This window comes from Podarcis vaucheri (assembly GCF_965113315.1).
Source record: "Podarcis vaucheri genome assembly, chromosome: 3".
Lineage (NCBI taxonomy): Eukaryota > Metazoa > Chordata > Lepidosauria > Squamata > Lacertidae > Podarcis > Podarcis vaucheri.
This window is the reverse complement of record NC_138761.1, coordinates 48576561-48593513: the sequence shown is the minus strand read 5'-3', so window position 1 is coordinate 48593513 and position 16953 is coordinate 48576561. Positions and strand designations below refer to the sequence as shown.

Below are 16953 nucleotides of genomic sequence, written 5' to 3'. Positions count from 1 at the left end.
ATGAGCGCCGACCTTTCTTCCTTTTACATTGGATTACAAACCAACTACTCGTGAGTAAGATTTACTCAAAATTGGATTACAAATTTATGAATTTGGCTGAAAGCGGGAGGCGAGAAAAAGGAAGTCCGTCTCCCGAGGATGCTAGTGATCAAAAGCAAAGATTTGACAAGCTGGAAGCAGTGCGGAGAGATTTTAAAGTGAGACATCATACGTTCGGAAAAGTCGGAAACTGAAGTAGGCAAGTTACTTTTATTTCCTTGCTATTTTCTGTACCTTATTTGGGGACTTTCTCCTCTGCTGGACTTTTCTAAATTCTAAAGACTTTAAAACCCCCAGTCCCGGACTTGCAGTGGGACAAAAGGCTACTTTGCGGATACACTTATAAATTTGAAATGGACACTTAGAGGCATTACTGTTGGATACAATTAAACAACTGTACTTTGCACCTTTTAAGAAACTTATGGCAACACTGTGAGAGCTCTGCTAGAGGGAAAAGGTCTTTTCCAAGGATCATCGTTAATTTACTTAACTTAAGGAACTTTAATGGCGTCTGAAATTTTGTTTCTTCTTCCCTGAATTGCAACATTACTCCCTCTAGTGGAACTTGGGACTTACAATTTCCTGAGAACCAACTTTGCTTTGTCTTTCTGTGGTTAGAGTGTTTACGCTTGCGCCTGCCTTTCTCATGAAACTTTTGACAGTCTGACCTTGAATCCAAAGACAGGTGTGGAATGAGCGACAGGGTAAAAACAAGAGCTGCGTCGAAGGCAGGGAAAGGCAAACTGACACAAACAACCCTGTTTTCTCAGGGACGTAGATCTTCAGTCCCTGCTGTTTTACAGACTGCACCCTCGCCAACAACACCAGCTGAAGAAGCTGAACAACCAATAGGTGAGGATATGGCATCTGGAGGATCTAACACTCTTTTAGAGGAAATGTTACAACAATTCGCAATTTTGAACAAAAAAGTGGACGACCAAACTGCAAAAATTGACTTAGCCACATCTTCAATTACCAAACTTTCGGAACAGGTGGCCAAGCATTCACAAGATATTGGAAACTTAAACGACGCAACATCTGAAAATCGAAAATTGGCGGAGGCTGCGATTGGAAAAGCAGAGGCTGCAGCCAAAGGAGTGGAGGAACTGAAAGGAGAGGTAAGACCGCTCCACAAACATATTACAGACCAACAGGCCTACCTGTCTTTGGTGGAACTGCGAAACAGGGAAAATAACCTGAGATTACGCTCTATCCCAGAGATTGAGAAAGAGGATTTGACCGGCTTTTTAACGGCAGAATTTTCCAAATTCTGGGGTATAAACCAAGACACAGATTTCAAAATAACGACTGCATTTAGATTGGGAAGAGTCGTTGGGAAGGACAGGCCTAGAGACTGTTTGATTATTTTAAGGACTAAACAGGAGAGAGACAAGCTACTTGATTTACACTTCAATAAAGCACTTGTGATCCAGGATAGAAGAGCACAAATTTACAAAGATATCCCTAAACAATTACTGGATCTAAGAGCCAACTACACTGACCTAACTGGACTTTTGAGAGGTAACGGAATACCTTACAGGTGGGAGTTTCCACAAGGTGTCTTATTTAAATACAAAGGAAAGAAGATAAAAATCAAAACGAAAGAGGATTGCCAGAAGTTCCTACACGATCACGGAGAAGACCTACAGAAAGGAGCAGCTATTTGGCCACCACCAGAGTTAGGGAAAGAGTTACCACCTTCGGACTCGGACAAAAAAGAGGACACCCCACAAGAGTAACAACAGATTGATACAAGATGTCTCTGCAGCTGTATAGTTGGAACATTAATGGCGCGAACTCCCCAGAAAAACGCAAACGGATCTTCCATATCCTAAAGAAAGAGAATTTGGATATAATTTGTTTGCAAGAAACCCATGTGACAAGGGTACACAGGAAGGTGTTAACAAATAAAAGATTAGGCCAAGAATTCATCTCATCAGACAGAGTCAAGAAGAGAGGCGTGGTGATTTACGCCAAAGAGACTCTTTCACCGAAACTTTTGTTTAAAGATGAACAAGGAAGAATCCTGGCTATTGAGATTTCGACCCAAGGAGAGAAAATTTTGATATTAGGAATTTATGCACCAAACGAGGGGAAATCAGAATTTTATAAGAAGCTGCATGAGACATTATTGGACTATCTGGACTATTCTAACATCATTATGATGGGAGACATGAATGGGGTTGTCTCTACTTTTATGGATAAGTCACAGAACCAGAATTTGACTAAAGATGGAAGACTACCAAAAACTTTCTTTGAACTAACTGACAATATGGATTTAATTGACTCATGGAGGACGAGAAACCCCCTAGGTAAAGAAGGAACTTTCTTTTCTGAGGCCCACCTGTCATGGACAAGGATCGACCAAATTTGGACAACTAGAGGGCTGGCACCTAAGATCACAAAAATAGAAATCTGCCCAAAGACTTGCTCCGACCATAACGCTCTGAAAATGGAAATGAGATTTACTACTGCCGACTCCTTCAGATGGAAAATGAATGACAACCTGCTAAGAGATCAAGAGATTGTAAAGAAGGCCCAAAAAGCTTTAAAGGACTATTTTGAAATCAACTTGAACACCTCGGTGGAAAAAAGAACAATCTGGGACGCGAGCAAAGCTGTTATGAGAGGGTTTCTGATACAACAGAATACGATTAAGAAAAAACTCTGGAATGGTAAAAAGGACAAGATATTGGAGAAGATAAGAGACGGCGAGAAAAAATTAAGATTAAACCCAAAATCCAAAGAGACCTTAAGAGAAATTAAATTCCACCAGTCACAATATGCGCAACTGATTAACCAAGAAGTGGAATGGAGAATTAAACAAATGAAACAAAGATCATTTGAATCGGCGAATAAATGTGGGAAACTGCTAGCTTGGCAGTTGAAAAAGAGACAAAAATTAAACTACGTTACCAATCTAGAAGTTGAAGGAAAGAACATTCAGAAACCGGGAGAAATTAGAAAGTGTTTCCAGAAATACTTTAAAAAGCTGTATACACAAGGACCCGAGGATGTAACCGAGATAGAACAATTTTTGAAAGAAAATGGTCTTCCAGAAATATCTCAAGAGAAGAGATCAACCTTGAATTGTAAAATAACACAACAAGAAATCGAGGATGCCATTCAGAATATGCAGTTGGGCAAATCTCCAGGACCTGATGGACTTACCTCCAAGTATTATAGGACGTTAAAAGACTATTTGATACAACCACTAGAGGAGGTTTGTAACCAGATTATGGGGGGAGGGAAGGCACCAGATACGTGGAAAGAAGCATTCATCACATTGATACCTAAAGTGGAAACTGAAAAGACTCAACTCAAGAACTACCGTCCCATCTCACTCCTAAATGTGGATTATAAAATATTTGCGGATATTCTGGCCAACAGATTTAAAAAAGTATTAAATGAGATAATCCATAAAGACCAGGCCGGCTTTCTCCCAGGCAGACATTTGTTTGACAATACCAGGAACATTATTGATATCTTGGAACTTTTACAAACAAATATTAACACCAAAGCAGTATTGATCTTTATTGATGCGGAGAAGGCCTTTGATAACATTTCCTGGAAATTTATGAAGAAAAATTTGGAAGGGATGGGAGTGGGAAGGGGGTTTGAGAATGGAATAGAAGCAATCTATTCAGAACAAAAAGCTAAGTTGATAGTGAACAATGTGGTGACAGAAGAACTTCATATTGAAAAAGGAACACGACAGGGGTGCCCCCTATCCCCCTTATTGTTTATTTCAGTCCTGGAGGTTTTGCTGAACATGATAAGGGAGGATCGGCAGGTACAAGGAATACGGGTCGGAGCGAAACAATATAAACTGAAAGCATTTGCAGATGACCTGGTTTTAACATTACAGGAGCCAGAACCCAGTACAAAAAGAGTTTTAGAACTGATCCAGAAATTTGGTCGGGTGGCGGGTTTTAAGTTGAACAAGCAAAAAACTAAAGTCTTAGGGAAAAACTTGACGGCCATGGAAACAGAAGGGTTTCAGAAAGAGACAGAACTAAATATTGTTAAGAAAGTGAAATACCTGGGGGTCAATCTGTCTTCCAAGAATTTGAATCTATTTAAAGATAATTATGAGAAATGTTGGTTAGAAGTTAAAAAAGATTTAGAAATTTGGTCAAGACTGAAATTATCCTTGTTAGGCCGAATTGCAGCTATAAAGATGAACGTTTTGCCAAAGATGTTGTTTTTGTTTCAAGCCTTGCAGATTGTGGACAGAGTGGAATGCTTTGGAAAGTGGCAGAAGGACATTTCTAGGTTTGTCTGGCAGGGCAAAAAGCCCCGAATAAAGTTTAAGATATTAACTGATGCAAAAGAGAGAGGGGGGTTTGCCCTGCCGGACCTAAGGCTATACTATGAAGCGGCAGCCTTCTGCTGGATGAAAGATTGGATTCTATTAGAAAACACTGATGTCCTAGATCTGGAAGGCTTCAACAATTCGTTAGGTTGGCATGCGTACTTGTGGTATGACAAGGGTAAATCATATGGAATGTTTAAAAACCATATTGTCAGAAAAGCAATATATATGGTCTGGAAAAAATACAAAGACTTATTGGAAAGTAAAACTCCGAGGTGGATCTCACCAATAGAGGCCAAAGCTCGGAAAACAACCAATATGGAGGCTTATTGGCCGAAATATTGGGAAATAATAGAAAATATTGAAGGTAACTGGAGATTGCAGAGCTTTGAAAAACTAAAGGATAAGGTGCAAAATTGGCTGCATTATGCCCAAATTAATGAGGTTTTTAAGCTAGACAAAAAAACAGGTTTCCAGGTGGAAAAATCGAAACTTGAGACAGAGTTGCTTGAACCAAAGACCAAGTTATTATCGAGAATGTATAACTTGCTGCTTAAATGGAACACTCAAGATGAGACAGTTAAATCAGCAATGATAAAATGGGCTCAGGACATTGGTTATAATATTATGTCTGATGACTGGGAAAGGTTATGGACCACCGGTATGAAGTTTACTGCATGTAATGCTTTGAAAGAAAACATTATGAAAATGGTATACAGGTGGTACATGACCCCGGTTAAGCTAGCTAAGATTTACCATTTGTCCGATAACAAATGTTGGAAATGCAAGGAAGCTGAGGGAACATTCTTTCACCTCTGGTGGACCTGCCCAAGACTGAAGGCCTTCTGGGAAATGATTTATAATGAGTTAAAAAAGGTGTTTAAGTACACTTTTCCCAAGAAACCAGAGGCCTTCCTTCTGGGCATTGTCGGCCAGAAGGTGTCTAAAAAGGATAGAACTTTTTTTATGTACGCTACAACAGCAGCAAGAATTCTTATCGCTAAGCATTGGAAGACCCAAGATTTGCCCACACTGGAGGACTGGCACACGCAACTGATGAACTACATGGAATTAGCCGAGATGACTGCAAGGATTCGAGACTTGGGAGAAGAAGCAATGGAGGAGGACTGGAAAAAATTTAAAGACTATTTGCAAAAGTATTATAAGTTATATGAAACATAAGATGTCGTGTGATTGGGAATCTAGCCCCAGTAACAAAACTTAATTATTTATGAAATTTGACAAGATTTATGAAAGAATCAAGGTTTAAATGGGTAAAAACGATATTATGGTATATTGCCCAGAGTATATATTGATCAAGAGATTTAAATTTAAACTGAAATTGAAAATAGAAAGAAACATACGAAATAAGGATATAATTTGCTGATAAATTTATTGTTAAGAAATGCATTCTGCGAGGGATGGGGGAAGTCCAATGGAAATTTGAAATGAGTTATCGAAATGGTCGTGTTTTTCTTTTTCCTTTTTTTCTGGTCTTTTTTTTTTTTCTTCTTACTTTTTGATCTCTTTGTTATTTCTGTAAAAAACGTAATAAAAATTATTATAAAAAAAAAAAAAATAGAAAGTGTTTTCACTTTGGAGCATCACTAGTTTCATAGCAGTATTTTAAAAGAATTATGTGCTACTAACCCTGTTCCATGCATGCTTTCTGCTTGATTGAGACTACATTCAATAACTGGAGCTAAAGCTTCAAAATCTTCCACACACAATGCTTTGCACATTCCCCAAATTTTCTTAAGGGCAATTAAAGCATACAGTCGAACACTGAAATTGTGATGGAAGCACCACTGTAGAACAACGACGAGGGCTTTCTTTAAGGCTGGTGTCTAGAGGGAGAAAGGCATTCCTTTAGTAGTTCATACATTTCTTGTAAGAAGTAATACAACTATATGTAAGAAGTCATATATCTATAACTCATCTAATTCCTAATGTGAAACAATTTTAAATTGACACGGCAATGAGCGGGAAGTTCAACTAAAGTTTTATCAAGAACTCCTACATCAAAACATAAGATTTACTCCAGCTTTTAGTCCATATAAAATTATTCTTCTATGCATAGCCTTCAACTCTTAGCTAACTTGCAGCATTATAAACCAACATGTAACTCCGCAAATGTAAATTAATTTAAATAAACAATAAAAAATTATTATTATTATTATTATGCCAGGAGGGGTAAGATGAGTAAGGTGTGGAGGAAATGGATACAGAAAGTTTTTTCTCCTTTTCTCAAAATACCTGAACCAAGTCATCTAATTAAGTTGAATGGACAAAATGAAGTACTACTTCACAGCATATAGCTGAACTATGGGATTTGCTACCACAAGATGTGATGGTCACGAATATAGGTGGCTTTAAAAGGGGATTAGACGAATTAATGGAGGACAGAGCTATCAGCAGCTACTAGTCATGATAACCATATTCTACCTCCAGAATCAGGGGCAGCATATCTCTGAATACCAGCTGCTAGGGCAGGCATAGGCAAACTCGGCCCTCCAGATGTTTTGAAACTACAATTCCCATCATCCCTGACCACTGGTCCTATTAGCTGGGGATGATGGGAGTTGTAGTCCCAAAACATCTGGAGGGCTGAGTTTGCCTATGCCTGTGCTAAGGGATTAACAGCAGGAGAGACAGCTACTGCACTCATACCCTGCTAGTTGGCTTGTAATTGCTATACAGTGGTTTGCCACTGGTTTGGAGTAGATAGGCCTTGGTCTTTAAAGTTTCTGAGTGGTCTTGAAAGGCAGCCCCGTAAAACACATTGCAGTAACCTCAACAAGATATAGTTAGCGGATTATTATTATTTGTTCCCTACACCCCATTTCTTAGTTTCAACCAAAAAAATGTACCTTCTCAGATATATTTTGGAGAATTATGTCAAAATGTGAGATCACTGCTAAAAATGTGCAAATGCTCGTTTTAAGCTGGTCTTCACCCTGGAAAAATAAGCCATGTGTTAGTATCAAGGTTTCCCAATGCATGTAGTTCCTTATAGTTTAATTACAGCTTATCAACCAAATTTGAACCCAGAAACAATCATTCATGCCTGCGTATTACAGCGGCTTAACTGCTTTAACACAATTATTACATATATTATCAGTGTCAATATATTCAATGGTAAATGTTACCCCTGTCCCTGGAATCCATTTAAGAAAAACAAAATTAATACTTGAAAAGTACTTGAGGACTCAATAAAAACATATATGATTTATTCACAATTGAACAACTAAATACCTTACTACTCACATAGTTAAAACAATCCCAGAACTTTTGAAGAAAATGAGGTAACTTATGTAGAATCAATATGATATTCCATTCTATTAAGTACTTTACTGATGCTTGATTATTACTATGTCCAGCTTGTAGAATCCTGTCAATAGTTCTTGTTAAAATATCCTAGATAAAATAACACGTATGAAATCAATTATATTGTAAAGCTACTTCATCAATCACACACACACAACTCTTTCCTTCCTAGGGTTTTAAAAGGGTTTTCTTTCAAAACAGACAACAAACCAAAAAAATAAAAAGCAGTAAAAGAGCAAATGAATCATTTCAATTTAGCCAGTCAGTTAAGAAAACTAATAGTACAGCCACAAAAGCAACCTACCTTCTTAATTCTAAGCAATTCTTCTTAGGGGAATTATATGCTGGAAGGAAGTCTTACATACTTGAGGTACTATGCACCCCATTTTATAAATAAAAAAGCTGTTTTATTAATTAACTTTTCCTTCATAAGTAATAAAATAAGTAATAAAAACAAATGCTGTGAAAAACAGTACCTCGTGAAGTTTTGGAAACAGAACTAGCAATGTCTGCCACAGTCGATTTTTAATTCTGTGTTGTAAGGAGTTCACATAATAGCGGTTTTTTGATTTGGACATGAGTTCACCCTGCAGAGAATATAAATTTGCTCAAGCTGAATGCTTTGGTACTTTAGTTTCTTTCAGTTCTGGTTGAAAAGGTTAATCACAAGGGAGAGTCTAGCTCAAAGGGACAGCAGGTGCAGGATACTTCTTCCTAGCACCTCCAAGCTGGATGAAAGATCACCGAATGCAGCGATTCACAAGTAAGGAAGACCCTGTACACAACTCTCATAAAGACGACAGTACTCTAGCTGCAGAAATAGATCCTGGATTTGAATGCTGTAGATACCTACAGTATACACAGAATGCAAAAAGGAGTTTTGGTTCTCAAAAGCGACAACCATTCAAGTTTAGTGTAGCTCAATCTAGTTTTGGAACTGGTTCCTTCTTCAGGAGCAATCTTACATATTCTGAAGCAGCTAACACAATGATGCTGTATATCTTGCCCCATGATTACTGTATTTTTCGCTCTATAGGACCCACCGGACAATAGGACGCACCTTGTTTTAGAGGGGGGAGAACAAAAAATAATAATTCTCCCCCTCTCTGCCCAGTGCCCCTTCAGCGAAGCGGTGCTGCGCAGAGAGGGGGAGAATCCCCCCCTCTTGTTTTCCCCTTCTAAAACAAGGTGCCGTTCAGTCGCCTTCAGGCGGCTACCTTGGAAGCCTGGTGCACACTGACCCCTCTTGCTCTCCAGGCTTCAGGTTCCTTTTGACCTGCTCTTTGGGGCTGGCGGGGGGAAGCCCACCAGGTCGGGGAGCAGCGGAAAGGCACGCAGCGGAGAGGCTGCTGCCATAGTCGTGCATCATCTCTCCAGCTGGGAGAGGGTCGTGGAGCTATGGCTTCTTTAGCCCTGTATGTGCTCTCCCGGCTGGAGAGGTGGCGCGTGGCTAAAGAGGCTCCTGCCATAGCCGCGTGTCACCTCTCCAGCCGGGAGAGGGTCGCTGGGCTATGGCGTCTTCGCTCCATAGGACGCACACACATTTCCCCTTCATTTTTGAAGGGAAAAAAGTGCGTCCTATAGGGCGAAAAATACGGTAATAGGTGTTATATAAGCAGCAACTTTTGGATAAGCTGCTTCACTCACACATCCCAGGCTTTCACATTTTCCATCATTTTCCATCTTATCTTTATTACAAGCTACAATGACAGCAAAGCAAGCAAAGAAATGAAGGGCATGATTGCCACAAAATAGTAACAGTATGGAAACAACCTCTGTGAGGGTAGGGGGGCTGCTATGTCCCCAGCAACCAGAGGAGTCCAATTGTCAAAGCCAAGACATATGCACAAAGCACCATAAACAGATACCTACCCTATCAAGTAGTTTCATCACAAAGTCTTCTATAAACTTCTTGTGCAATGTATTTGTCTCATCCAGCAAGCACAGAAATTTGATGGCGCAAACTCTCACATAATGGTCATCCCTGTTCGTACTGTAATACAATATATTACTTTTTTATTCCTCTGACCGTGTGCTCCCTTTTTTTGCATGAGTCACTCCCCATTTCAGCTTTATATTTCAGTGGTGCAAACATATACTTAAGGGAGACACAATAATTGCCCCCCCCCCTTTCTAATTTGGCTGGGCTTCTAGGATAAATCAAACACTTGCATTTTTACAGGCAGATGCCCTACCAGGATCAAGTTTGAAACTGTAGAATTAATCTTGTTGAAGCTATCCAGCATGATTTATGCCATAGATCAGGAATGAGGAATCTGAGGCTGGGGGAGCCAAATGTGGCTCTTATAGCAAGACTAAGAATTTACCTAGCTCAACATGCTGTTTCTGTTTGACCATATCATGGAAATAAAATCTAAAGAGCTATTTTACACATGTCCAAAAGGCTTGGGACATGCCTAGGAGGATTTTTCACTTCCCATCTTCAAATAGCAAACAACTTTTGAAACTCTCCTCAGTTTCAAAAGCATGGAAGACTGCTGTTCAAAACACACAAGCCCAGAATCCCACTGGATGAACAAAACTAGTTGTGCAGTTCTCTGGATCCTGGCTATAATGTTTGTAAGAGCACAGTTTCCTTGTTATTTTCTTTTTCATGATGACTTCCTAGCACCCTACTGTTTAGATAATTTTTTCTGAAGCACAATTCAGGAAACAATGATTCAGAAGAAACAGAAGTGGGGAGATGAATGTTATGAATGGTACAGATACAGTGAATTATAACTATTATAAAACCAGGTGACAAAATACCGACCTTTCTGTAACAACATTTGCTGCACATTCATCTCCAAGATTTTCTATAAAAGCACATACTTCCTGAACGAGTCTTGATGTATTTAAAAGGAGAAGAAAAGATAGATTTTTTTTCAATATTTACTTATTATAGTTTAAGGTTCCCTGCCATCAGAAATCCACATAAAAGGGAGAAATTTCTTTGTTCTGCATTATTAACATAAACATCATAATCATAACAATCTCCTTCACCCCCAGCCTATACATGGATGATACAATAAAGCAGGAAATTTGTGCAGAGCTTCAGAAACTAAGGTTTGCTGGAAATGTAGTTCTCTACCCTGAGAAATTTCCTTAATTTCTCCATGTTAACATCTCCATGTTTTTATTTTTATAGACTTGTTATAATTTCTATTATATGAAAAGTCTGGTATGTATTGTTAATATCTCTGACCCCCATTTTGTCTCTGCTTCAATATTTCTAACCTGTTTCCTGTGAGGATTTTGTTTATGCTTCATTTTGCGTTTAATAAAATAATTAAAAAATAGATAAATTCATAAGGACAACAAAAAGTCTTGTGGTACAGATCCATGCAAAATAATATATAATAAATGTAGTGATCTTTAAGATGACACAAGACACTTTGAAGTCCTGCTTGCACAACAGGATATCCTCTTCCTCTTCTCCCTCCAGGCTCAAGATCTCCTGAGGAGGATCCCTAAACCCTCGAGCCAATACAGTCGTACCTTAGAAGTTGAATGGAATCCGTTCCGGAAGTCCGTTTGACTTCCAACGTGTTCGAAAACCAAAGTGCGGCTTCTGATTGGCTGCAGGAAGCTCCAGCAGCCAATCGGAAGCTGTGTAAGCCCCATCAGATGTTCGGCTTCCAAAAGAATGTTCGAAAACCGGAACAATCACTTCCAGCTTTCAATTCTTCGGGTGCCAAAATGTTCAAGAACTAGGCTGTTCGAAAACCAAGGTATGCCTGTATTGGGGTTATGCAGAGAGCTGGAGGCAGTAGAAGAGGAAAGGGAAGCCCCATTGCTCAAGTGAAACTTTGTTCCCCTTCTGTATAGACACCATTGGATAAAACCCTTTGTTATTTTTGCTACAACAAAAAACAACTCTGGAAATTATTACATAAATCAGCAATACATTTCCCAAGTGCAACACAAAAGTAACATTGCTTTTGTTTTTACCTTTGATCACGCCTGAAAACAGTTCCAAATAAACAGGCCTCTACGACAAGTTCACTGTAATTGCTAGCATTTGAAAAAGCCTTTTCAACAGCATTCGGGTCATCGGAAGTAGGAAATAGCCAAGACTGACAGCAGTAAGTCAACAACATATTAAAGACGCCAGTCCTCGTTGAAGACATTTCAATCATCTGAAATATGATCTTAAAGAAGGGGGGGAAATCATTTCAACCATTTACCGGTTTTAGCATATTTTAAAATAGTCTTGTTTCAGTGGGTACAAATGAGTACTTCTGTAAAAGGAAGTTAGCATTAAAAGTTCATTTTGCATACTACTGTTTAAGTAACATTTTTCTCATATACTCTCTTGCATTTTAAGAAGTTTAAGAAACATGGATTTGAAGTAAAACAAAAGCATACATAGTTTATATAGTTATACAGTCAAACCTCGGTTGCTGAATATACTCTGTTCCGGAAGCCCGCTTAGCTTCTGAAATGTTCGACAACCAAGGCGCTGCTTCCGAATGGTTGCAGGAGCTTCCTGCACTCAGCGGAAGCCACGTTGGATGTTTGGCTTCCAAAAAATATTCAAAAACTGGAGGCTTTATTTCCCAGTTTTTGGTGTTCAGGACCCGAGGTTTGACTGTATAGCATACATAGTTTATATCCTTAGCTGTCATTTTACACAAGTCTGATGGGAGGCAGCTTATCTTCTGCATAAGTACTGTCAGGTGCTGGTGTGGTTGCAAACAGGCAAGACTCCAATCTGTCTTTTCCAGGCTTTATTATCTGTACAAAACTATTTTCAGTGCAGAGTGTCGCAAGTCCATGTCTGCTCAGTCGCTAGCAGAATCTGGGAGTGGGCGGTCCTTATACCTTCCCCAGCATAACAGTCATGTGACCCCTGTCCTTCTTCTCCCCTCTCTGTGCCCAAACCTACAGCGCAGTGGGCGCTGGCAAAGGGGGACTTGTCTCCCCTCCGCTTTGCTCAGGCTCGGTGTTGAGGCTCTCCCTAGCATCTTCTGATCCCTGCGCCCCTTCCCCACTCGCCAGAGGAAGAACTGCTTTGCAAGATCTTCGGAGGCTCCCTGTAACACAACTGCCCTTCCACCTCTCGCCTCTGAGCTGATGGCAGTTCCCTGACAGGTACATAGCAGGTGGCCTTGTACCAAGTGAGACCATTGGTCCATCTTCCTCAATACTGTCTACACTGAGTGGCAGCAGCTTTTGTAGTTTCAGGGAGGAGTTTCTCCCAACCGTACCAGGAATTGAACCTATGACCTTCTGCATGCAAAGCATATTCTTTACTACTGAGCTACATCCATAGATTTAGTGGTTAAAAACATAACAGCAACCAAGCTTCCATATACTTGCTTCATGCTGACCTGGGGGAAAGCTCAATTAAAGATTATGAGCAAGTTTTGAAAATCATAGTTCTTAAACAAGATAGCATAAGATTTTGCCTGGGCACAGGGCCCTTTCACATGAGCTGCCATTATATCAGAAAGTCTCTAATTGATCGAAGAATCTCTGAACTGGGAAACTAGGTTACCAGCTCCAGAACAACCTAGGATATTAAACCAGATTAAAACAATGATTTGATTCAGGCTTCTTCCGGTGTTAGTAACAATAGTTTCCCAGTTAACCAGGGGATTCCAAGTTTAACCATGGCTCAAGGGCTATGTGCAGAAGCAGAACACTTGTGCACACCTCAGGTTAACAAACTGAGATACGATAATCTGAACACAACTGCCAAGAATAGAGATTGCAGGAAGAACAAGAAATGTAAAACATTTACCTCTTTTATCCTGGTGTATGCCTGACTTTTGTTCTTTGCTGCGGCAGCAAGAATTTCAGGATCAAACACAAACTGAACAAAAGCTTTTAGATTAGGCCAAAAGATCAGCTGTGTGTTACTAAGAGCAAATATAATTTTCCATGCTAAGTCAAAAGCCTCTATGCACAGAGATTCAGAGGATTCCATAAGCTAAAGACAAAAGAAGTAGCATTTAGTTTTTCATAAAATATAAAGCCATGTAATAAATTCATACATTGTTTTAAACCCTTTACCTTGGAAACGACTATTTTCATGGAATGAAACACAGGTAAGATATGATCAGAAGGAAGAATCGTCACTGCTTCCAGCGCAGACTGTAAAATTCTTGTGCATTTTTGAACATCTGGCAAAAAGTGCTCTATATATTTGTCCTTAGAAAGCTTTTGATAATTATTTAGAACAAAATGAAGACAAACCCACTGATCATGTATATAACACGCTACAATTTTCCCCCATCCTTGATGAGATGCTGGCTCTTCAAGATAACTGTAATAAAAGTTGAAAAATATTTCAGTTCACCTTTGCTTTTTTAAAAAAAGAGAAATGTGTTGTATTGTACTCCAAGGAAAGGAATAGACTAAATTTAATGTCTAGCAACAGCTCAAGACCCAATAAAATTAATTAACAGCACAACCCCACAGACATAACTGGGAACATACTTCCAAGCTCACGATCACATAGTATTTAACTAAGGCTGCAATCCTAACCTCACTTACCTGGGATTAAACTTCATATAAATCAATGGGACTTACTCCTGAATAGACATGGTTAGGATTGCAGTCTACATCCTAAGAGTAAAATGCTTACGTATTAGGAAATGGGATAATAGGAACACATCTAGAACAGGAATGGCAGAAGACTAAAGAAGCCTTTAAGGTATTCTGCTTTTATATATATATATATATAAAGGTAGGATTTAAGAAAACAGATAGAAGTTATAATAGTAGATTTCTCTCCAATTAAAATTTGTTAAACAAAGTGATTAACACAAATACCTATCTTTTTCCATACTGCAAGGCTTCTTTAATACATGGTTAAGTTGAGCACAGGAAATAGTTGTTTTTAGGGTTTCAACAGCTGGGAGAGATTCAAGCTGAAGATCTGGCTTCTGATCAATAATTTCACAAATCACACTTAGCGATGCCATACTCACTACCTTCTGAATCTGTTCCCCAAGTTTTACCTCCTGAAAGCGAAGTTACACAGGTAATTTTCAAACTCTTACAATGTGTTCTGATAAAGTATGGAAAAAATAAACATAAAAAATTTAATAAAAATAATTATACCAGCCTGAATATAGAATAAAAGGTCTGTTCCACATAGGAGCGTTACCCTTTGACTCTTAAATATATTAAATAGTTTAATTTAAAAAACTCAAATAAGTGACACATTTTATATGTAGCTGTTCAGCAAATGAGGTAGATGAAGAGAAGCCCCTTTTCCTCCCCCAGCTGCCAGGTGGTTTGAATAGATTAAATTAATGTTGTGCAGAGACACAAGATTGAGACAAAGGGATGTAAACAGGGTCTGTACAGCGAAAGTAGGATATGAAGACTGGCCTGAAGGAAGGTGTTGCCTTTGGGTTGGAGGAAAGCAGCAGGCTGGGTATGGAATTAGGCAGGGACTCTATTTCCTTCTAATGTCAAATTGTAAGGATTTGTATAATTGCCACGTGAACCATCTAACACAAGATGATTATCAGAAAACATGGCCACGTTTTATTTCAAGGTTTTCTTCTTTTTATACCTATTGCCCAAACTCTTGATATCAAAGCACAAATAGAGAAGTGTGTGAGTCTCACTTTACATTCCTTTTCACTAGCTACACTGAGGTATTTTGTACTGGTTTGGAGCCAAAGCGACATCACAAATTCTTTTTGAAACTTCCCACCCACTTTCAAAAGCAATTTGCCATTAGACATGGAGGGCACTTGGCTCACGTAATCAGTTTCACGGCTCTTTGGATCCTGGCCCTAATAAACTGATCCGGTCTTATTTCAATACAGCACTAAAAATGGTGATATCTGACCACAGTCTGTTTTCATTACTTTTAGACTACACATCAGAAAACTGGAAAACATTAGTTGGTAAATGTATCTGTATCTATTATGGCATATCAAGAGTATCTGGTTTTCTACTGTAAACAGAAGAGTGCCACAACATTTTTAAATCCAAGCTGCTCTCCTCTGCCTTCAAAAGTAGTACAAAGAAGTATTTTGTGAAAATATGTGCACTGTGCCTAAGCATTATGACTCGACTTAAGACAAAATTACCTTTTCACTATTTCCCTCTTGAACACTGCAGAGAGAGGTATTTATCAGAGAGGAGATGAAGCTGCAGATCGATGGTCCTTTTTTCCAGCCATTGACTGAGCAAATGTTCATCAGCTCTGACAACACTTCTAGATATAAATTACAGCGCTGCAGATCTGAAATCTGAAGGGATATGTTATTACAGGTGTCAATTAAAATAATACCGAGGAGATACAGTCTCCACAATTAGTTACTTTAATATTAATGCCAAGTTCCAAAGTAGCTACTTTAGACATGCTTAGTATAATTTTGGACTTTTCTTTAACTGGCATGTTGCCTCCAGGCCACACCATGGACTGCCTTGAAAACAAACAAACAAACAAATCTCTGTTTCAAAAGCAGATTGCCATATGACACAGAAGGCTACAAGATACATTTGGGCATGCAAAACTATGTTGATGGTTAATTAGATCCAGATCTAATCATTCTTGTTCTGCAGAGAGCTCTTCAAAGCATTAACAGAGTCCTAATGTATGCACGAATGTGCAGGCAGGCAGCATGCAAGAGCAGGTCACAGAATCAAAGGTCTGCATGTCCCCATCCATCCCCACATTCTGCTCAAGTTATGACAGGCAACTGCTTCACATTAATCTAACAGCCTCAATGGCCTGGTTTGCACTAAACTTTAGTTAAAAACCAATGTGAATACAACACCAGCTCCTCCATCACAATAACTTGTCCTCCAACATACTCATTTTAACTGTGTGACTGGATCTGTACTTTTGCAATTGGTTTCAAATATTTTTACATGGCTAGAGAGAAATTTTAAAACATCTGTTTTGGTAAATGCTTTTCACAATGTTTGTTGACAAAGCATTTCTCTTTTAAATATTTTTCTGAACATTCCAAATGAATACACTTTCACAATATTGCTACCCTTCTGAATTAAAATAATAATAATTCCAAGCCAATATTTACACTAAGTACTTACGGTATTTAATTCATTTGCTGTAAGTCTTCTGAGGAGAAAATCCAAAATACTTTCTGTGGCAGTCATAAATGAATTCTGGAGAAATGCTATTATCCCATCTGTATGAAGATACATTTAATTAAAATACTGGTAGTACCATTATTCTCAAAGCTGAACAGTAATCCTGCAATTTACACAGGAGTTGAATTCCAGGGATTGCCCCTAAAACCAAAATTGTGTCTAGCCAAAACTCACTGGGTTCAAGG

The 16953-nt window shown here is 38.9% G+C and overlaps 1 protein-coding gene across 1 annotated transcript in view; it reads right to left on the bottom strand.

The window, feature by feature from the left end:
* The window catches only part of TARBP1 (tRNA guanosine 2 -O-methyltransferase TARBP1), a 36740-nt gene that overhangs the window by 5750 nt on the left and 14037 nt on the right, over positions 1–16953 (bottom strand). Inside the window, exons 13-24 of the mRNA XM_082214960.1 lie at positions 16709–16806; positions 15739–15900; positions 14462–14652; positions 13700–13952; positions 13428–13616; positions 11633–11832; positions 10455–10526; positions 9554–9674; positions 8158–8268; positions 7622–7771; positions 7225–7311; positions 6005–6201 (exon numbers count right to left, since the gene is read on the bottom strand). Of these exons, the coding sequence (XP_082071086.1) occupies positions 6005–6201; positions 7225–7311; positions 7622–7771; positions 8158–8268; positions 9554–9674; positions 10455–10526; positions 11633–11832; positions 13428–13616; positions 13700–13952; positions 14462–14652; positions 15739–15900; positions 16709–16806 (1831 nt within the window). The remainder of the gene's footprint in view (positions 1–6004; positions 6202–7224; positions 7312–7621; positions 7772–8157; positions 8269–9553; positions 9675–10454; positions 10527–11632; positions 11833–13427; positions 13617–13699; positions 13953–14461; positions 14653–15738; positions 15901–16708; positions 16807–16953) is intronic.